The following is a 23398-nucleotide window of genomic DNA, read 5'->3' on the forward strand; positions in this document are numbered from 1 at the left end:
GAGACTCTTATATAATAATATTTAAGATATTCTACGGAGTCACAAAAATAACTATAAAACTCATAAGTATAATGGACAATGGGTAAACAATATATAAATCTAAATAAATACTGGAGTAACATAAGAAATACATAAAAATGTTTGAATACAATTTTTTCAAAAATCTATAATGCTATTGTTTTACTTTATTATTAAGAGTGCATTCAGTTTCACGCATGATGCGCATAACGCATTATTTATCCTTGTTATTCACCGAATATTAAACAAAAACAAATAATGCATTATGGGCATCAAGCAAGAAACGGAATGCACCCTAAATGTAGTTGAATACAGTATGATGTCAAGCATTGCAGTCTTCTATTTTTCGGCCGGCTGGACTGATTCCAAACACGGAAACAAAAGTGTTTTTCTGATTCTCGATTTGAGACAAACGTACATCAATCTTGTTGTGAATATCCGAAATTAGTTTAATTACTTTGTTTCTAATACATTCCTTAATCTATAACATAATTTCCATATTATCAATATGTTACCAAATACATTTATAATTTATTCCGTATGTTGTTAACAAATAAATAATTTTAACATTATAATAGACAATATTTGCAATATTCTTCCACGTTTGATACAGCTAAAAACATTTCTGAATGTGTATTACGTAACCATACGTACGTACGTATGCATATCCCAGTGAGAAATACCTCATCAAAACGATATCAAATTGACGTCAAATAGATGAAATTTTCATCTATTTGACGTCAATTTGATATCGTTTTGATGAGGTATTTCTCACTGGGATACGCCCACGTACATGTTGCGCCTGTGATATTGTAAATTAATTAAATTTGATATAAAAACAATGTTGCATGGAAAATGCAAGAATATTGTGTTGAACATTATATGTATGTCATACACATATGTACACGTCTATGTCGTGTGTAATCAAGAGTGTATATGCGACATACAGAGTTGCACAAGTTTAATAATAAATACTGATGCTACGTTTTTATGTAAATGTGATAATACTTTCAAATTTATGATAAATATCTTTACCTTGCTAAATAATATTGAGTCAATGGACTCGAGAATAGAATAATCTATAAACAGCGGTTCAAGCTTTAGATTTTTTACAAATTCCATTATCTAAAACAGGTTATTTTAATATATATTATCTTTAAATAATATTAGTCTTATATAGACTATACTTGCTATTATAGTTTTTTAGTTATTTTTCATAAAACTATTCTCTCACTACAATTAGATTGATTATGCTAAGAATACACAAAAGTCTTATAAGATTGATGAAATGGAAAGATAACATGTGAGTATAATAGCCATAACGTTTATAAATATTGCCTTATCAAGTTGTTCCTTAGAATACACGTGGTTTATAATATCAATTAATGCTGTAGTCATTCTAATTTCCCTGTAAAAACAAAATTAACGATTTTTAATTTGTCTTTATATATATAGATATTCTATCGTAATTACAAGCAGATATATTTATACAGAAGAAAATAATTTACTTCGGTTTTACTCTCTCCCAATTTTCTAATATATGATCAAGTACTGAATTATCTTTTGCATGTTTCGCAACATTGTAATGAAAAAAGTTAATATTATCGATAGTCTCTTCTCTTATATCTTCAAACATGATGATGGAATTTATGTAAAAATGTTTAGAACAAGCCAGAAACTCTAAACTTATTTTTGTATCTTTTCCAGATAGAATTTCTTTCGCATACATATCATATACACTTATTAAAACAGTTTCATTAGCTATCGATAAACCATTACAATATGTCCATTTCTTCCACCCCGGCAAGGGTTTATGTCTGAAAAGACAAGATATAAAAGTTAGTTTAGAATCTTACATGCATGCATATTTTAAATATTTTTAGATTACTGTATCGGGCATTGTAAGTAATACAAATGTATGGTTAAAAAAGAACGTTTAAATTACACGGGATCTGTTAAGTGCTGTTGCAGTTTATTTAAGGCCATAGTCTTGCAGCTAGAATCATTGAGAACGCATGCCCATTTTACAGCTTCTTGTCTTAAACATTTTATAGAATAACTGTCGTTCCGATTCTCGTTGTATCCTATTGTTTGAAGAAACGGTTCCAATTGTTCGAGTATGATCATCTAAATATTGTAAAGTTATAAAAATTTTATATTTGTGTATTAAAACTTTTTATTGGTTTATGTAAGAAAAAACGATATAGCGTCCGAATATATACGTGTACTTAAGAATTTTCAAAAAAATAGATGCAACCTAATTAAAAAATTTCGTAACTTTTTAAAATTTTTAATGACACTAAAAGGATCAAATGGGGACTTATTTAAAAAGTTTTTTGAAGACAAACAAAACACCATCAGTTTTAAGTCGCTACCACACCCTCATCCAAAATGGCAACCGTTTCAAATGTAGAAATTTTATGCATCTGGCGTTACCCAAAATCAACTTCGTGGAAGTGGCACAAATCTGATTCCGTGTACTATTTATATATGGTCAAACGTTTAATTTTCAAGTCATTAATTTGTGAACTGAAAAAATAAAAGTTTCTGGCAAAAGTAGAGAGCGCACTATTTCGGGTGTTGTCACGCCACCTATGTGTGATCGTGCGCGAGAAAAGTACCAGATACCTTTGATCTATTAAACTAGTGGACCAAATCAGCAAAATTAAACCGGACTTATCGGATTATTTGTTGATTATATAAAATTTTATTATCAGTAGTACAAATTAGTATCAATTTTGTATGAATTTAATAATAATTGCTAATAATAATTTTGTACCCCGTGTAATTTTCCATAAGGTTTGTGCGGAGTCCTATTATTAAATTGCTTAATATTGCTTAATTGCTTATTATTTAATTGCTTTAATTCTTATTTCATTACAATTAAAGCATATAATGTTTAGACGTAACCATTTTCCTGAATAACATATTTACCTTAAAATGTTTACTTTCATTTAGAAAAGGGAAAATGTAAGATATGCGTTCGATAGCTTTGATCATAGGATACCATGCCACATATTCTGTCTCTTGCGATAAGTATCTTGCAAGTTTCCAAAATATAGAAGCGTTGAGCTGGCTCGTCATGGTAAAATAAAACACGTCATCGATGATTTGGGCACGATTAAGAACATGAATATTCGTATAATTTTTAGAATTGAGGTAACATACAATTCTTCGCCAATTCTCAGTATCGTAGTTGACACGATAATATCCTGTTGTAATATAAATTAATATTATTGACCAATAAATATTTTCCGAAAAAAGATTGAAGGAAGGTGCCAAGTACACATAAGTTCAATAAAGTATACATATCAGTTGAATGTACATTACTTGTAAAAAGTTTACTGTTGATGCTCTGAGTTTGAAAGTAGTGTAATTACATACTTTAAAAATATTTTAAGAGTGTTTTACTATGTAAAAATAGACTTAACGTCACGAAAAAATTGATCATAATTTTGAGCAAATATATATATTAACGTGCCAAAAATATTATAAGCTTATCGTTTAAATCTATAGTAAATATGCATAAAAGGTCAGTACTTCCCGATTTTATCGCCACTTAAATATGTTGTAGAGGAGGTCTTTCTGAGTAATTCTACGCAAGAAATAAGTTGAGGACGGCATTGGTTAAGAAGAAATAACAAATTAAAGTTTTACAATTTTATTACTTTTTTTAGATATATTATAAAGTAACATTAGTACTAAAAGAAGTAATTTTCTGATATGTATGGATGGACACGTGTAGGCTACCGCCCCTCCACCGCAAGCAGGAGTGGGTGGTGGTGGACCTTGGTTCGCGTGGAAAGTTAACCCTTCGTGTGCAACGTCTTTTTCGGCACCTGTAACGTGTAACGTCGGGTCACTCGTGTCCGACGCCTAAAAAATAATTTAAAGTGTTCTAAAAAAATCTGAAAAAATTCATGTTACCTTATTAACTATCCTACTTTAAGGATCAATCGCTACATTGCCGATTTTTTCATTTGTTTAAACATTATATTTATATAAACAAATACAGCTACAGGGGACAGTCACTTTCGCCAGGGCACGAGTGACCCGACGTTGCACACGAAGGGTTAAGAACCCGTTTTTTTTTCTTTTGTCGTTTTGTGTGAAAAGTTGGATTGTGTAAAAATGCTTAATATCTGTAACAGAAATAATTTGTTAAAGCAGAGAATAGTTATATTATATTGAAAAGTATATATGCAATTTTATATTTTAAAAAGTATAAATACAAAGTATTCTCTGCTTTAACAATGGCAAAAGCATAAATTGTTGTTTTTCGTTATTGTACGGTTCCACATTACGTACGGGTTTGCAACTTTCCATACGAAGCGACGTTCATCCCACCCCACCCCATCCTTGCTTATAGGGCGAAACAAGGTTTATTATTGTACAATTCGGGTTTTTAACTTTCCACGCAACCGTGGTCCACCCCCACCCACCCCCGCCTACATGTGTACTGTCTATACAAACATATATCAGCAAATTACTTCTTTTAGTAGATATTAAAATTGTGAAACTATAATTTGCTACATCTTCTAAATCAATGTTGTCCCACTTTTTTCTTTCGTAGAATTACCCAGAAAGACCTTCCCTACAACAGATTTAAGAGGCGATAAAACCGGTAAGTACTGACCTTTTATACATATTTACCAAATCTATTTTTTCTAAGAAAGCAATAATCTAATTGCGGCAACTGAAATAAAACTTATACACATAATTGTTTCACTACAATGTTGACATTAAAATATATCCAATAAAATATAATGTATTCGCTCTGTGACTTAAATATAAACCATATAGAATCTTAAGAAACATATAAGCCATAGGATAAAAATCGAAAAAAATAAATGGTAACACGAAAAAAATTTGTTATTAAAATAAAAAACACAACGCAAAATACTTGGCACTTAAAATATAGCTTAAAATATTTTTTAATAATAAAAATATTTATTCAATTAAATCTATACCTTAATTAAATAATTAATAACTTTACCATAAACTTGATGCAATTTTATTCTATCTGCTTTCGAAGTGACAATGCAATTTACATTACATGCATTTCAAATTTAAATTTATATAATATAACATAATTTTCATAAGCCCCATGGGGATATGCAATAAATATACATACATACATAATTTTCATAAACTGGATTTAAATTAAGTAAGAAAAAATGGCATATAAGCTTATTTAATACACTGATAAATGATAATATCTACAATAGTTTTTATTAAAAACTATGTAGTTGTACTATACGTTTGAATTTATTAGTATATTTTTAACGGTTATATCGCGCCTTTCTTTAACCTTTATAAAAAAGTAATTTTTTTAATTTATGTAATTAATGTTTAACAATTTTATCTTAATGTACTTGAAGATATTTAAGCACATTAAATATATGTGCTTCAACAAAATAGTTTGTGACATAAATGTGCATGTGCAATAATTTGAATTTAACAATAAAACAATAATAAAATCTGAAAATAACAGTACCTATAATATAAAAAATTAAATTTATAGTGTAGTGAAACTGTATAAAAATAAATTTAACCTTTGGTTGTCACCCGGGGTCAAAGTGACCTTAGACTATTTTTTTATATTAAAGTAACATATATTAAGAGTATTATTCAAAATTTTGAGCAAAAAGCACTGAAAAATAAAAGTTATGATTTTGTTATTTTTCCGGAACTTACATTTTTTTAAGGATTATTTTGAACATGATGCCTCTCAAAAAATTAATTTTTTTCTAATGAGAATACATTCTACAATGTTTAAACTTAATTCTAGAATTTTTTGCGATCCACTTAAATTGTTAGTTTTTGAACAACAGCTGCTTGAAAATTGGTTGGGGTCAAATTGACCCCGTGTGACAAACGTGTTCGAAAAAAGAGGTGTGACAAACGAGGGTTAATAACCTTGACATTGATATACTTGATTCGAGTTAAATTTTCTTCGTTATTGTTTTACTAGATTTTGATTATGCGAAATAAATGCAAAGATATAAGAAAATAATCGTTTAATACTTACCAATTTGTTGCAAGTTCAATATTATCCAGTCATCTTCTTTAAGAAGGTAAATAGGTATATAGGTATATAGGTACAGCCTATCTTTAAAAGTAACTATAGTAGGTGAAGTATTATAAAAATTGTTGTACGATCGCGTAGTAGATGTCAAAGGTATCCACCATGTCTCTGATGTATTTTTCATCCTTATGATAAAATGGCTTTCATTGTTATATTTACATATTACATTTAGAACAGGATAATGATCTTGACTTATCCAAGGATATATCATCTCTGTTATGTTAATTTTTGGTGATATTATTGTTGATGATTTATTATAAGCAATTTGCATGGCAGTCCAGAAATTATCCGGAGTAGCTGATCTAATAAAAATTTCCCAAAATTTAATCACGTTAATACAGTATATGTAATGCAACACATATTACATTAAAAAGTAAAATTTGTTGCTATTTCTATATGTTAGCAGCTGATGTCAGTATACATAATTTTAACAAAAGATAAGATAAGAAGTTACAGGGAAAAAGATAGAAAGAATTTATACGATACAATCTAATATAACTTGTTGAAGAATGAATTCTAAAAAAATATGCACTTACTTAGAGATGTAAAGAGTAAAAGAATACGTAAGTCATTAATATATTGCATTAATATATTGAAATCATGATTAGATATTAAGTAAAAAAGGACTTATCAGAATATTTTGTAATAAGTTGAACATTGAAAAAAATAATTAAACTGAGAATTGATAAAGAGAAATAATAGTGAAGATAATGCTAAAGAAATTAAGAGAAAATAATGAAATGTAAGTTAATAAAAAACGTAAAAAATGTAAAAAATAAGGGAAAAGAAATAAAAGCAAAAAATTCTTAAAACTATTATTAAGTAAAAATAGGAAGTAGTATAATAGGAAGAACTAATCAAACAAATCATCAATAATCATCAATATAAAACCAAGAAAGAAAATAAAAATTAGCTCGGGGTGTTATGGACATGTGGAAAGAAAATAGAGATAAGTTAATCACATTCGAAGAGAAGAAAAAGTAATATATTAAAAGCATAAAAGATACGTTTCTTGTAAATAGTACAGAAATAAATATAAATGAATACAAGTTTGGGAGAAACTTGAAGACAATATGAAAAAAAAAGTAATAAGAACAGAAATATATACTTACCGTTTTTGTAAATATATATCGGTACCAATCAGAAACACTTGATCGCCTACTATATGTTGCAACATGCGCAATATAGCAGGTGCTATAACAAATGATATTATAAAATAATTAGATATAGTTAATTAATTTATTAACCGCAATAAAAACCTCGTAATTTTGTAAATTTAATTTTTTACATCTTGTACTTCTTTATATTACCTTTGATATAATAGGAGAAAGAGAAAATTGAATTAATATCAGAGATCATGTTGCCTTTTTGTTCCCACGATATAAGAGGTTCCATAATTCCATGGCCGTCCAAATAGAGAGATTCTTGCATAATTTGGACAACAAACAAATCCGACATGCGAGAATTTGGAATAATCTAGAAACGAAAGCTTACATGATGAAAAGAGTAATCACGGAATATTTAATTTGAGTGAATGCTTTAACTAGCAATATGTAACAGCACCACTTGCACGCTGTTACTACAGTTATTTTGATATTTTTCATTAAAAATATGCATAAACACTTTCAAAGTAAGTATTTTACAATTTTGTAGATAGCATTGAAAATACTTGAACTAGGATTCTTAAAATCTCCACCAGTATATATCATTTTGAAAAAATGCACTCCATTTTTAAGTAAAATAATATAAGAGCTGTATAAGCAATTAACCTTATCAATGATTTTTGATGTAAAAAGAACCGTAGCAATACCCTCATTTAACCAGAAGTGGAACCACCACGATGGACTTGTCGTAGAACTCAACCATTGTCGTGTTATTTTGCGTCCGATTAAACACGTTATTTTCATTTTGTGAGCAATATTATCTCTTACTTCATCATAAATAATATCTTCGTCTCTGAAAGTCATTCATATATATAATATATCGCATTGGTTTGAACTATTCTTTACCTTGTTACCTTATTTATTGCTTCCTTAATATTATTTGGTATATCATAATTACTTGTATTCAAATATTACTCAGATATAATGTAATTGAGAATGAATAAAAATAGGCGAATATATCATTTTATTTTAATAGGTATGAGGAAAAGTTGTAATATATTTTTATTTAATAATACAAATTTGTTTACTCAATTTATCAAAAAAATAATTATTAATCTCAGTATGTAACTTTATAAAAAATATATTTAAAATTTTATATATAACTTTCGCTATAGTTTACACCTCTAATAGTATGATTACGTTTTAGCTTACCACAATTCCTAGCAAAACATATTTGCAAAAAATATTTAAAAAAAAAATACATTAAAAAAATTTATTTACAACTTATCATATATCTGTAATTGCTGTAAGAAAAAATGTATGCAAAACTGTTAAAATTAATTAACTAATTAGAAAACAAAAATAATTTTAACTATTAAAAATGTTCTGTGATGACTATTAAAAATCTTTCATTGCCACACATTTTTTTAAACAACCAACGACTTATCTGTTGTGGCATGCCGTCATCGATGAATATCGCATTGACCTTTAACAAATCGACATTTAAAGCCTCGATATTTTAGTGAGTATTAAAATTAGCACTTTCTCTAAAACTTATACAAAAGTAAATAAAAAAGAAGGACGTGTTTAATAGTCATAATTCTTTTTATATTGTAATTGATCAACTCAATGAAACGAATGTATATTTTGTACTGATTTTATTTTAGTAAATTTCTTATTTTAGTTATAAAATAAATTTGCTTTTTCTTAGGAACAGAATTTACATCTCAGTTATGCACATATATTACTAAAATTATAATATGTATGTACAATCATGTAATGAAACCAATTTAACAATGAAAATATACAAAATTCTAAATTATTTCGTTAAAAAAGCAAAAGTAAATCTCTCTTAATCCGATATGCATTAATGTTTGATTACAGTTAAAAAATATCTAACCATATACATATATGTTACCTGTAAAGTATAAGTCCCCACTTTGCCATGCCGTCATCTATCAAGCCTGGAACCGCGAAATGTTGTTGCATTGAATAAATATTCAATTGATTCGTAAAGTTTGCCATAACGCGACTTGCAAATATTAAATCATGTTCAAATTGCTGCTTGCTTCTCAAGTTTACATTTTTAAAGACAATTGTTTCAGGCAAATTGCACAACACTATAGCTACAAGATAAGCGGGCATTGCAGGAGTTTCTTTAAAATGTGTTTCTACAATGTCATCATTAACACGGACTATCTTTCTATAATGCGTATTCGATAAAACCATGTACTTTTTGTGGTGCTGTACGATAATTGTAAATGTAGCTTTTAATTCTGGCTCGTCCCTACATGGAAATGTTCGTCGTATTCCAGTAGCCCAGTTACGTGTTGCGACAAACCATCTACGAATTTTAACAATATCTCAAATAATGATAAATTTTTAAACTGTGTTAGTGTTAAAATATGGCATAGGAGTAACGCGTAGGAATAACGCGTATGGCATAGGAGTAAATACGTACGATTACGTGTTACAATTAAAAAATAACTTTTTATTATATTATTATTTATTATGCGTATTTCTGTTATTATTTTGTATCTTTACATTATTCTATTATATTATTCTATTATATTTGTACAGTATAACATGTAGTAATGTCTTTATATAGCATGCAACATATACGAAACATAAAATTCACGATTGCTTTATAAGTGTGGAAATTTTATATAAATATAACAATTAGAGCTTCTTTCAACATTTGATATTTCTATGGTTTAAATTTTAAATTGTCTTAATAGTATCTTCTAAATTAAAGATACGGATAAAGATAGACTTGGATTAATATAACGAATACTTTGTTCTTAATGCATTACATACATTACTACATGCATTCATGTATTTAATTGTAGCGTAAAAGAAAGTATTACAAAAAATTATACTAAACAATATATTATTTATTTATATTAAAAACATTAGAAAATAAAATCTATACAGTGGTAACAAAATATAGGATGAAACAAGGAAACGAACAAATAAAAACTGTTCGGTGTAATATTCTGCATTATGTGTAAATAATTTCAATTACGTATTCCCTATCTTTAACTGAAGTTATTAAGACGTTCTTTATAATTCTCTAAAATATTTTAGAGTGTCTTTCTCACGCATTCTTTATATCTAATAGCATATTTATGAAATTTCTTATAATCTGTTAATATAGTCAACATTTAGATATGAACAATTTAATTATTAATTTTTCTTAATGAATATATTCATGTATATGTTCTTGTTAGTTTTAAATCTACTCACTCTCTATCTCCTTTTTCGTTTATAAACGGAGTCTTGAAGAAACCACCCATATCGGAGCCACTCATATCGGATATGATACCCATGTATTCCATATTCAGAGTATATTTACCAGGTAATAGTATATTATGGTAAAAATTAATCAATATGGCTTCCATTTCTTTGTAATAGAAAATTGAACTTGCGATATACTTGGTTCTTTCACTCGTACCAATATTTTCAATTGTTGTTGTATTTTTAATTATATCCAAATATATTGAGTGTAAGGTTATTATATATGTTTGTTCGTAAATGGTGATGTTGACACTGGATTTTCCATGGAAGATATTTTTTTCAATGTCCACTTCTAACTTAATCTTATAATGCTTCGGTACTACAGATTTCTGCAATGGGTGATTAATATCGGCGCAAACTTCCGTGATAAACATTTTTTTAGAAACAGAAACCATAATGAACATTACATTGAATAGTAATTTTAATAATTCCATGATAATTTTTTAAACAGGTTCAGTGATGTTTGTAGAAATGAGCCTAAGTTAAAAGAAAAAGAAACATAAAATTTAAAGTAAATATTTGTAAATAGAGGAAAACATTATAACGATTTCGTATATATATTCCGTTATATTGTACAATTAAGTTTATGCTCTCGGGGCGTTTTTGAGATTTGTACGCTTTGATGCTACTAATTGTAATTTTGGCTAAGCATATTAGATGGCAAAACAAATATTTCAGTTTACATTCTATTCTATACATGTTACTTTTCTTTGTCAGTTCAATTCAAACATTAATGCTTCTCTTATTGTAAAAATCTCGCGATACAATAAAGAGACTTTTTGTGATTGAGTAACAAACTAAGATTGAAATTAAATTTTTGTTTCCCCATCTAACGGGGATCTTCCTTTCGTTTAAAACCAACACATTATTATTACAGGTATTTAATTATACACTTCGGATAAATTAAAAATTTCTTTATTACACATTTTTTTATTTTAAGTATAATAGTTGATTTTTTAAATTATATTAACTACGTTGCTACCGTTTGATTAATCATCAGACGATTGCAAAGTTTTCTAAATCATAAAAATTTTGCACAAGAAAACAATTAGTATATTTATATTTAATGTGTGACATCTCGCAAAATACCATGTTAATTATAAAATATTATTGTTTTTTATTATTTTGCACGGATATTTATCGTTTGCTTGAATTACATATAAGACAACCTTAATAGACTTTTGTGTTACTAATTGTGATACGAGATTAAACTTTCTAATTTTGAAATGTGTTGTCCATCATAGCAACTAGCAAGTAAATAATTTTTACATATAATTACTGAAATAATAAATTTGGCATTTTCGAATGGAATAAGTAAAAAGTAATGAAGAAGATGTTAAATGGTTCATTTATGGAAAAACTGTAAAATTTAAGTCAAGCTCAATATAAATAATGTTAACACGTAAGATTGAAGCAAGTTCAGATAACACGATAAATATAATAATTTATTTTTGAGACCATTATTTTAAAATACTTATGTATTGTTAATGATTCAATGCATATCTATTTATTTTCATATTTCTCGTATTATAAGTATGGTTATATGAGATTAATTATGTATATATAATCCTGGAAAGAGTTTAAAATTATTTGATACTTAGAATTTATAATGACACTGGTAAATTTGAAATTAACCGTGATTAATGCTTACCAATTACGAATGCCAGAAGTCTGTCTATAGAATCGCAACCTTTCCGTCTCGAGAGATCACTAAGAACTGAGGACGATGGTGGTAATAAACATTATATATAGTAAATACGTACTGTCACAAGTTCTAAAGTCGTTAAAGTTGTATCATTATCCGATAAATTCGAATATCGTTATATTGTTACTGACAATGAGATATATCTTTTAGTTATATTTTTTTTAAAACTAGTACGCAATCTTGTAATAAAGTATTTGATATATTATTGACTTGATCTTTACATAAGGTCATATTATCCCCTCTTGCAACATGATTAGTGAACATAAAATAAGTACTATTTTAAACAAATTTTTTAATTTCTTTATTATTATTATTATTATTATTATTATTATATTATTATTATTATTGGTAGAATAATGCAAACTTGGAGTTAAGCTTTTGTTTATTGAAAATGTAAAATTATATACAGTTGTAGGATAATTAAATTTAAAATAAAATGCTTGTGAATAAATAAATAGGAAAGTATGTGAGTTTAAAAATTGTATTTTTTCTTAATAATTTACATTAAACTCTAATATTATCTTAATTGGAAATGCATTTACAAAGATGTACATATATAGTGTGCACAAATATAATAAAATTGAAATTATTTCAAAAAGTAAGCGCTAAGTATTTGAAACCAATTGCAATGCCATTAGAATCAGATAATTAATTTCTTCTTTTCTTTTAACATATTTATTTATATTTAACAATGTTTTATTTATTCACAATGTTATGAAATAACTTATACACACATTTAGAATATGGATATAATAAATTAGGCATATACATAAATTACATCTAAATAGATATGTCGATTACACCAGACATATCAAGAAACACGGTAGCGTGTCTTGCGCCAAGTACACGCGCAGCGCGAGACCGCCATGTATCTTTACACGAAAAAACAAGTTGCGATCTGTATCGACATTGCACGTCGTTTCAATTAGTGGCTTCGAAATTTTCGATACATGTGTGAATGGAAACATATAAAAAAAAATATCCTTTATTTTGATTTAGAACAAAATATATCAAAAACGGAGATTGAAGGACACTCCCGCGTATAGTTCTTTGTTAGGTTTATAAAATTTTAATTATTTCTATATCATAGATGAATCAGACAATAAAAAAGCTATTACAATAAGAAAGAGGCAGTATAATATAAGTATAAATTCTTTATTGTGTAAATCAGAAATAAACACTTTACATTGTCAAACATCAAAAATACCAAAAATTAATATACTACATAAATTACATATCAATAAAGAGAAAGAGAGTAAACTTAATAAAAAAAATTAAATTCCTAACATAAAACAATGCAATTTAATTTAAATAATATATTATAAATATTATTATAAAGCTTAAAATATTAAAATAGATATTTAGTATTCTAAATTAAATACATTAAATAATATAACATGTTAATATATATTGTTAATATCTCATCAACATTATGACAAAGCTATTAATATAATAATTAAACATTCATTACATTAATTATATATTAATAATCATATATTATTAATTACTAAAATATATAATAATATTAACACATTATATTATAAATATAAGTAACATACTAATATTTGTGTTCTTATTAATATTAATAATTATCACCAATATATCATATATATTTGTAGAAGTTATTAAAATAATAAATTATATTTATATACACATGCACATATATATAAACATATGTATGTACATGTATACAATATTAAAATAACTTATACAGTGAGAGAGACTCTTATAATAATATTTAAGATATTTTACGTAGTCACAGAAATAACTATAAAACTCATAAGTATAATGGACAATGGATAAACAATATGTAAATCTAAATAAATACTGGAGTAACACAAGAAATACATAAAAATGTTTAAAAACAATTTTTTCAAAAATCTATAATACTATTGTTTTATTATTAAGGGTGCATTCCGTTTCACGCATGATGCGTATAACGCATCATTTATCCTTGTTATTCACCGAATATTAAACAAGGATAAATGATGCATTACGCGCATCAAGCATGAAACGGAATGCACCCTAAGTGTAGTTGAATACAGTATGATGTTAAGCATTGCTGTCTTCTATTTTTCGGTCGGCTGGACTGATTCCAAACACGGAAACAAAAATGTTTTTCTGATTCTCGATTTGAGACAAACGTACATCAATCTTGTTGTGAATATCCGAAATTAATTCAATTACTTTGTTTTTAATAAATTCACGAGTCTATAAAATAATTTTAATATGTTAAAAATTAATTTATAATTTATTCCACTTGTTGTCAACAAATAAATGATTTTGGCACTTAAAAACAATATTTATAATATATTCGCACATTCGATGCAGCTACAAAATGTCGCGTGTATATTATGTGTACATACGTGTACATATATGCATATATGCCCACATATTTGTTTTTGCTCGTGACTTCGTAAATTAATCATATTTAAAATAATAATTATGTTGCATGGAAAATACAAGATTATTGTGTTGAAAATTATATACATATGTCATATTATGTCGTGTGTAATCAAGTGGCACATAGAGTAGCACATGTTTAATAATAAATGTTGATAATACATTTTCTTGTAATTGTGATAATACCTTGAAAGGAAGGTATACAACATTGAGGTTTTGGAAACTATTTAAAGAAACGAATACGTATTCTTACACATTTTGAGCCGTAGAATGGCTATGAAATTTACGCCTGCAGGAGAAAACGTAGAAAATGAAGTAAAATGGAAAAAAAACGTAAAATTATTGAAACCCCGGACAGAGTTATTAATTAATTATTAACTAATTTTCTTACGTTTTCTTACGTATTTTGAGTCACAGAATCTTTAGCCAGCTGTCTGGGGGTACTCAACATATAAAAGGTGTCCCAAAAGTCTGGAAACAATCAAATATCTTGTAAATAATAGATTTTAGAAAAAAATGTTTTAAACAAAAGTTGTTCAAATCAATGAGTAGAAAGAGAAAACACAATAAAAAATAGGGGTTTTTATTTGATAAAATAAAGTTGGCCTTGATCTGACTTTGACAATGCCACTTATGGTCAAGCTATAACTGCCATTAAATGCGTCTTTTTAAACCTTACGACTTCTGTCTAAAACATTTTTTTTTTCTAAATCTATTATTTATAAGATATTTGACTGTTTCCAGATATTTAGGACCTTTATATGTTGAGTACCCCCAGATTGCTGGCTCAAGATTCTGTGACAAAATATCTAAGAAAACGTAAAAAAATTAGTTAAAAATTAATTAAAAATTTCGTCGAGGAGTTTTAACGATTTTACGTTTTTTCCCATTTTTCTCCATTTTCTATGTTTTTTTCGTAACAGCTGTAATTTTTATAGCTATTTTCAAATTCTAAGAAATATGTAAGAATAAGTAAGATTTATTTGTTTCCCTAACAGTTCACAAAACCTCAATTTTGCATTCCTTCCCTTTATGTATAAATCCTTACCTCGCGAAATAACTTTGAGTTAATGGACTTAAGATTAGAACAAGCACTGAATTCTAACAATGAATCTCTCTTTATATTCTTCACAAATTTCTTTATCTAAAACACAGATTATTTTATATACTATTTCCTATCTATAAATAACTTTCATCTCATATAGAATATATTTATTTGCTACTATATATTTCATTTTGTGTTAAATTATTTTGTGTTAAATTATTTTTTCACTACAATTAGATTGATTATGCAGAATACAAAAAATTGAATAAAGTTTATAAAATGGAAAGATAACATGTGAGTATAGCAATAACGTTTCTAAACATTACCTTATGCAGTTGTTTCTTAGAATACACGTGGTTTATAATATCAATTAATGCTGTTGTCACACTAATTTCTCTGCAAAAACAAAACAAACGATTCTTAATTCGTATACATATATGATATGTTTTCATGATTACAGCTAGAATATATTTATACGGAAGAAAATAATTTACTTGGGTTTTGCTCTCTCCCAATTTTCTAATATATGATCAAGTACTAAGTTATCTCGTGCATGTTTCGCAACATTGTAATGAAAAAAGTTAATGTTATCGATAGTCTTTTTTCTTATATCTTCAAACATCTTTTTATCATAATATTCTGATTTCATGATGATGGAATTTATGTAAAAATGTTTAGAACAAGCCAGGAACCCTAAAGTTATTTTTGTATCTCTTTGAAATAGAATTTCTTTCTCATATATATGATATACACTTATTAAAACAGTTTCATTAGCTATCGATAAACCATTACAATATGTCCATTTCTTCCACCCCGGAAAGAGTTTATTAAGTCTGAAAAGACAAGATAATAAAAGTTAATTTAGAATCTTACATGCATGTTTTAAATATTTTTAAATTACTGTATTGGGCATTGTAAATAATACAAATGTTTGGTTAAAAAAGAACGTTTAAATTACACAGGATATGTTGTTAGGTGCCATTGCAGTTTATTCAAGGCCATTGTCTTGCAAATAGTATGATTTAGAACGCATGCCCATTTTGCAGCTTCTTGTCGTAAACATTTCATTAAATAACTGTCGTCGTTGTATAATTCCATTGCTCGAAGAAACGGTTCCAATTGTTTGAGTATGATTGTCTAAATATTGTAAAGTTATAAAAATTGTTTATTTGTGAATTAAAACTTTCTATTAGTTTATGCAGGAAAAAATGATGAAGCGTGCGAATATACACGTGTACTTAAGAATACTTTTTCAAAAAAATAGATGCAATTTAATTAGAAAATTTCTCAATTCCTTTTTTGATCATTATACAAAGTTTACCAATAGTATGGAAACCTTTAAATAACTTTCGTAGAAATGAAAATATCGGAAAACGGTGAAACATGTGTTTCATAAAAGCTACCATTTGACATGAGTGCCTATCATCTCTCTAGATGCGCGGGGGCGGGATGGGGATAGAAAATTTTAATTGATTCTTGGGTTCAAGTGGGAGTTTATTTGAAAGATTCTTTAAAGGGAAACAAAACCGACCAGTTTTAAGTCGCTACGACACCCCCGTCCAAAATGGCGGCCGTTTAAAAGTCGAAATTCATGCACTTGGCGTTACTGAAGAACAACTGAATGGAAGTGACATGAATCTGATCCCGTATACTATTTTTAGTCAAACGTATAATTTTTTATTTATTAATTCGCGAACTGAAAAAATAAACACATGCAATCATGAGTACGAGAAAAAACCGAACACCTCTGTATTATGCTAGCGGGACCAAATCAGTAAAATCAAACAGGACCTATCGGATTATTTAGTACCCATTTTGTACAAATTTGTATCACTCATAATAATTTTGTACCCCGTGCTATTTCGAAACACACACACACACACACACATACGCGCGTGCTTACACAACATACACGCATATTTCCACATGTGTAATATCGAACTAGTCAATATATCTCCAGCATACGTAAATCTAATACAGCCGTTTTTGAACAGTTACAGCAAAAATTCTGTATCTGTTCATTTTCGAATGTTGTGCTCGTTGGGATTTTTTATCAGGCGATCATAAACTACAACATATCCAACTTTTAAACAATTTAACCGAGATCACTTTTCCATAAGGTGATATGCGGTTTCGCTGTACTTTGCTGACAATCTGCGCGCATGTTGCTAACATTTTGTTCACTATATAGGATATTTCATTAAATCTTACGTCACAATTGTTATTTCATTACAAAGCATGTATTGTTTAGATGTAACAACTTTTCTGAGCAACATCTTTTACCTTGAAATATTCACTTTCATCTGGAAAATGGAAGATGTAAGATATGCGTTCAAGAATTTTGATCATAGGATACCATGCTGCATATTCTGTTTCTTGCCATAGGTATCTCGTAAGTTCCCAAAATATAGAGGCATTGAGCTGGCTCGTCATGGTAAAATAAAACGCATCATCGATGATTTGAGCACGATTAAGAACATGAATTTTCTTATAATTTTTAGAATTGAGGTAACGTGCAATTCTTAGCCAATTCTCAGTGTCGTAGTTGACACGATAATATCCTGTTGTAATATAAATTAATGTTATTGACCATTAAATCTTATCCGAAAAAAGATAGAAGGAACTGAGAAAAGTGCCACGTGCATAAGTTTAATCAAGTGTGCATATCAGTTGAATGTACATTACTTATAAAAAGTTGACTGTTGATACGCTCTAAATTTAAAAATAGTGGAATTAGATACTTTAAAAATATTTTAAGTTGCTTACTATATAAAAATAGACTTAACATCACAAAAAAGTGTATTATAATTTTGAGCAAATATATTTACGTGAGAAATATATTATAAGCTTGTTGTTTAAATCTAATATTTTTTCTAAGAAAGTAATCATCAAATACGGAAACTGAAATAAATATTATACACATAATTGTTTTATTACTATGTTGACATTAAAATATTATATCCAATAAAATATAATATATTTGCTCTGTAATATGAATATAAAATCTAGATAAACTAACAAAGGCAAATGAGAGCTGGTTCGCAGCGATGGTCGGGCGAAAGTAATAACACTAAAGTTACAAAATTGAATAAATTATAACCAACTTAATTTTTATTACTTTTCGTCCGACCATCGCTGCGAACCACCTCTCATTTGCTTTTGTTAATTTATTTATTGTTATTGAGAGCTTTATCCTTGATATAAAACCTAGAATTTTAAAAAACATTTGAGCAAAAAAGGAATAATGTAAATATGTTATTAAAATAAAGAAATACTTAACACAAAAAACTTGGCGTTTAAAATAGAGCTTAAAATATTTTTATATAATAAAAATTAATTTAAACCCAGTTTATGAAAAGTATGTTATATTATATAAATTAAAATTGGAAATGTAACGTAAATGCGTTGTCACTTCAAAAGCAAATATTCATGAAATTGTATCAAGTTTATAATAAAGATATTAATTAAGATTTAGATGTTTAAACTTAATTCTAGAATTTTTTGCGATCCACTTAAATTGTCAGTTTTTGAACAACAGCTGCTTGAAAATTGGTTGGGGTCAAATTGACCCCGTGTGACAAACGTGTTCGAAAAAAGAGGTGTGACAACCGAGGGTTAATAACCTTGACATTGATATACTTGATTGGAGTTAAATTTTCTTCTTTATTGTTTTACTAGATTTTGATTATGCGAAATAAATGCGAAAATACAAGAAAATAATCGTTTAATACTTACCAATTTGTTGCAAGTTCAATATTATCCAGTCATCTTTTTTAACAAGGTAAATAGGTACAGGGAGCCTATCTTTAAAAATAACTATAGTAGGTGAAGTATTATAAAAATTGTTGTACGATTGCATAGTAGCTGTCAAAGGTATCCACCATGTCTCTGATGCATTTTTCATCCTTACGGTAAAATGGCTTTCAGTGTTATAATTACATGTTGCATTTAGAACAGGATAATGATTTTGACTTATCCAAGGATATATTATCTCTGTTATGTTAATTTTTGGTGATATTACTGTTGATGATTTATTATAAGCAATTTGCATGGCAGTCCAGAAATCATCCGGGGTAGCTGATCTAACAAAAATTTTGCAAAAATTAATCACGTTAATACAGTATATGTAATACAACACACATTACATTAAAAAGTAAAATTTGTTGCTAAATTTATTTTTGTATGTTAGCAGCTAATGTCAGTATACATAATTTTAACAAAAGATAAGATAAGAAGTTACAGGGAAAAAGATAGATAGAATTTATACAATACAATCTAATATAACTTGTTGAAGAATAAATTCTAAAAAAATATGCACTTACTTGGAGATGTAAAGAGTATAAGAAAAGAATTTATCAGAATATTTTGAAATAAGTTGAACATTGAAAAAAATAATTAAACTGAGAATTGATAAAGAGAAATAATAGCGAAGATAATGCTAAAGAAATTAAAAGAAAATAATAAAATGTAAGATAGTAAAAAACGTAAAAAATGTAAAAAATAAGGGAAAAGAAATAAAAGCAAAAAATTCTTAAAACTATTATTAAGTAAAAATAGGAAGTAGTATAATAGGAAGAACTAATCAAACAAATCATCAAAAATCGTCAATATAAAACCAAGAAAGAAAATAAAAATTAGCTCGGGGTTATGGACATGTGGAAAGAAAATTGAGATAAGTTAATCACATTCGAAGAGAAGAAAAAGTAATATATTAAAAGCATAAAAGATAAGTTTCTTGTAAATAGTACAGAAATAAATATAAATAAATACAAGTTTGGGAAAAACTTGAAGGCAATATAAAAAAAAAGTAATAAGAACATAAATATATACTTACCGTTTTTGTAAATATATATCGGTACCGATCAGAAACACTTGATCGCCTACTATATGTTGCAACATGCGCAATATAGCAGGTGCTGTAACAAATGACATTATAAAATAATTAGATATAGTTAACTAAATTTATTAACCGCAATAAAAACCTTGTAATTTTGTACATTTTATTTTTTACATCTTGTACTTCTTTATATTACCTTTGATATAATAGGAGAAAGAGAAAATTGAATTAATATCAGAGATCATGTTGCCTTTTTGTTCCCACGATGTAAGAGGTTCCATAATTCCTTGGCCGTCCAAATAGAGAGATTCTTGCAGAATTTGGACCGCAAACAAATCCGACATGCGAGAATTTGGAATAATCTAGAAACGAAAGTTTACATGATGATAAGAGTAATCACGGAATATTAAATTTGAGTGAATGCTTTAACTAGCAATATGCAACAGCACCACTTGTACGCTGTTACTGCAGTTATTTTGATATTTTTCATTAAAAATATGCACACTTTCAAAGTAAGTATTTTACAATTTTGTAGATAGCATTGAAAATACTTGAAATAGGATTTTTAAAATCTCCACCAGTATATATCATTTTGAAAAAGTGCACTCCTTTTTTAAGTAAAATATTATAAGAGATGTATAAGCAATTAACCTTATCAATGATTTTTGATATAAAAAGAACCGTAGCAATACCCTCATTTAACCAGAAGTGGGACCACCGCAATGGACTTGTCGTAGAACTCAACCATTGTCGTGTTATTTTGCGTCCGATTAAACACGTTATTTTCATTTTGCGAGCAATATTATCTCTTTCTTCATCATAAATAATATCTTCGTCTCTGAAAGTCATTTATATATATCGCATTGGTTTGAACTATTCTTTACCTTGTTGCCTTATTTATTGCTTCCTTAATTTTATTTGGTATATCATAATTACTGCATTCAAATATTACTCAGACTTAATGTAATTCAGAATGAATAAAGATAGGCGAATATAATTTTATTTTAATAGATATGAGAAGAAGTTGTAATATATTTTTATTTAATACAAATTTGTTTACTCAATTTATCAAAAAAATAATTATTAATTTCAGTATGTAACTTTATAAAAAATGGATTTAAAATTTTATATATAACTTTCGCTATAGTTTACACCTCTAATAGTATGATTACGTTTTAGCTTACCACAATTCCTAGCAAAACATATTTGCAAAAAATATTTAAAAAAAAAATACATTAAAAAAATTTATTTACAACTTATCATATATCTGTAATTGCTGTAAGAAAAAATGTATGCAAAACTGTTAAAATTAATTAACTAATTAGAAAACAAAAATAATTTTAACTATTAAAAATGTTCTGTGATAACTATTAAAAATCTTTCATTGCCACACATTTTTTTAAACAACCAACCACTTATCTGTTGTGGATTGCTGTCATCGATGAATATCGCATTGACACCTTTAACAAATCGACATTTAAAGCCTCGATATTTTAGTGAGTATTGAAATCAGAACTTTCTCTAAAACTTATACAAAAGTAAATACAAAAGAAGGACGTGTTTAATAGTCATAACTCCTTTTATATTGTAATTGATCAACTCAATGAAACGAATGTATATTTTGTACTGATTTTATTTTAGTAAATTTCTTATTTTAGTTATAAAATAAATTTGCTTTTTCTTAGGAACAGAATTTACATCTCAGTTATGCATATATATTACTAAAATTATTATATGTATATACAATCATGTAATGAAACCAATTTAACAATAAAAATATACAAAATTCTGAATTATTTCGTTAAAAAAGCAAAAGTAAATCTATCTCTTAATCCGTTATACATTAATGTTTGATTGCAGTTAAAAAATATCTAACCATATACATATATGTTACCTGTAAAGTATAAGTCCCCACTTTGCCATGCCATCATCTATCAAGCCTGGAACCGCGAAATGTTGTTGCATTGAATAAATATTCCATTGATTCGTAATGTTTGCCATAACGCGACTTGTAAATATTAAATCATGTTCAAATTGCTGCTTGCTTCTCAAGTTTACATTTTTAAAGACAATTGTTTCAGGCAAATTGCACAACACTATAGCTACAAGATAAGCGGGCATTGCAGGAGTTTCTTTAAAATGTGTTTCTACAATGTCATCATTAACACGGACTATCTTTCTATAATGCGTATTTGATAAAGCCGTGTACTTTCTGTGGTGCTGTACGATAATTGTAAATGTAGCTTTTAATTCTGGCTCGTCCCTACATGGAAATGTTTGTCGTATTCCAGTAGCCCAGTTACGTGTTGCGACAAACCATCTACGAATTTTAACAATATCTCAAATAATGATAAATTTTTAAACTGTGTTAGTGTTAAAATATGGCATAGGAGTAACGCGTAGGAATAACACGTATGGCGTATTACGTCTTAAATTAAAAAATAATTTTTTATTATATTATTATTTATTATACGCATTTCTGTTATTATTTTGTATCTTTACATTATTCTATTATATTATTCTATTACATTTGTACAGTATAATATGTAATAATGTCTTTATAGCATGCAACACATACAAAACATAAAATTCACGATTGCTTTTAAAGTGTGGAAATTTTATATAAATGTAACAATTAGAGCTTTTTTCAACATTTGATATTTCTATGGTTTAAAGAGTGACCGCAAAAACAGGCCAAAAATAGCCTCTTTTTTTACCCTTGAATTTAGACTTCTACTTAGTACTAAATGATAGTCTATAATGAGTCATGAATCCTGAGAAAGTTTCAGATTGAGCCGGCTTTTTTTTTTACTGCTACTTACTACTACTAAACACAGAATACTAACATATATTCGCGTATACCTGTAAATAATCACATAACAGTAAACGTATACGTTTTTTG

The 23398-nt window shown here is 27.4% G+C and overlaps 2 protein-coding genes across 2 annotated transcripts; both read right to left on the bottom strand.

Annotated features, from left to right (window-relative positions):
* Positions 1 to 1271: 1271 nt before the first annotated feature.
* LOC139775878 (aminopeptidase N-like) lies at positions 1272 to 10547 on the bottom strand. The gene is made up of 10 exons (XM_071712207.1): positions 10502 to 10547; positions 9128 to 9572; positions 7876 to 8062; positions 7417 to 7582; positions 7219 to 7300; positions 6050 to 6408; positions 2953 to 3230; positions 1964 to 2145; positions 1527 to 1835; positions 1272 to 1426 (listed from the first exon to the last, which is right to left on the bottom strand). The coding sequence occupies exons 1-10, from the start codon at positions 10545 to 10547 to the stop codon at positions 1291 to 1293; spliced, it is 2190 nt and encodes a 729-aa protein (XP_071568308.1). The 3' UTR covers positions 1272 to 1290.
* Positions 10548 to 13978: 3431 nt separating this feature from the next.
* LOC139775932 (aminopeptidase N-like) lies at positions 13979 to 20876 on the bottom strand. Its single transcript, XM_071712307.1, has 8 exons — positions 20693 to 20876; positions 19395 to 20575; positions 17943 to 18220; positions 16618 to 16796; positions 16154 to 16498; positions 15986 to 16055; positions 15663 to 15758; positions 13979 to 14422 (listed from the first exon to the last, which is right to left on the bottom strand). Exons 2-8 carry the CDS (start codon positions 19708 to 19710, stop codon positions 14264 to 14266), a joined length of 1443 nt encoding a protein of 480 aa, XP_071568408.1. The 5' UTR covers positions 19711 to 20575; positions 20693 to 20876; the 3' UTR covers positions 13979 to 14263.
* Between the last annotated feature and the right edge of the window lie 2522 nt (positions 20877 to 23398).

This window comes from Temnothorax nylanderi, unplaced genomic scaffold, assembly GCF_030848795.1.
Source record: "Temnothorax nylanderi isolate EJ_2023f unplaced genomic scaffold, tnyl_v1.0 TNYL_tig0108_pilon, whole genome shotgun sequence".
NCBI lineage: Eukaryota > Metazoa > Arthropoda > Insecta > Hymenoptera > Formicidae > Temnothorax > Temnothorax nylanderi.

Bases quoted from the DNA above. Each gene is read 5' to 3' on its own strand.
- LOC139775878 (XM_071712207.1), bottom strand. From the start codon at position 10,547: ATGGAATACATGGGTATCATATCCGATATGAGTGGCTCCGATATGG. The intron at 8,063-9,127 runs GTAACATATATG...AATGACTTTCAG, and splicing joins TGGGGACTTATACTTTACAG to AGACGAAGATATTATTTATG. The intron at 2,146-2,952 runs GTAAATATGTTA...TACAATATTTAG, and splicing joins ATGAAAGTAAACATTTTAAG to ATGATCATACTCGAACAATT.
- LOC139775932 (XM_071712307.1), bottom strand. From the start codon at position 19,710: ATGCAAATTGCTTATAATAAATCATCAACAGTAATATCACCAAAAATT. The intron at 16,797-17,942 runs GTAAAAGATGTT...TACAATATTTAG, and splicing joins ATGAAAGTGAATATTTCAAG to ACAATCATACTCAAACAATT. The intron at 16,499-16,617 runs GTAATTTAAACG...ATTATCTTGTCT, and splicing joins CACCTAACAACATATCCTGT to TTTCAGACTTAATAAACTCT.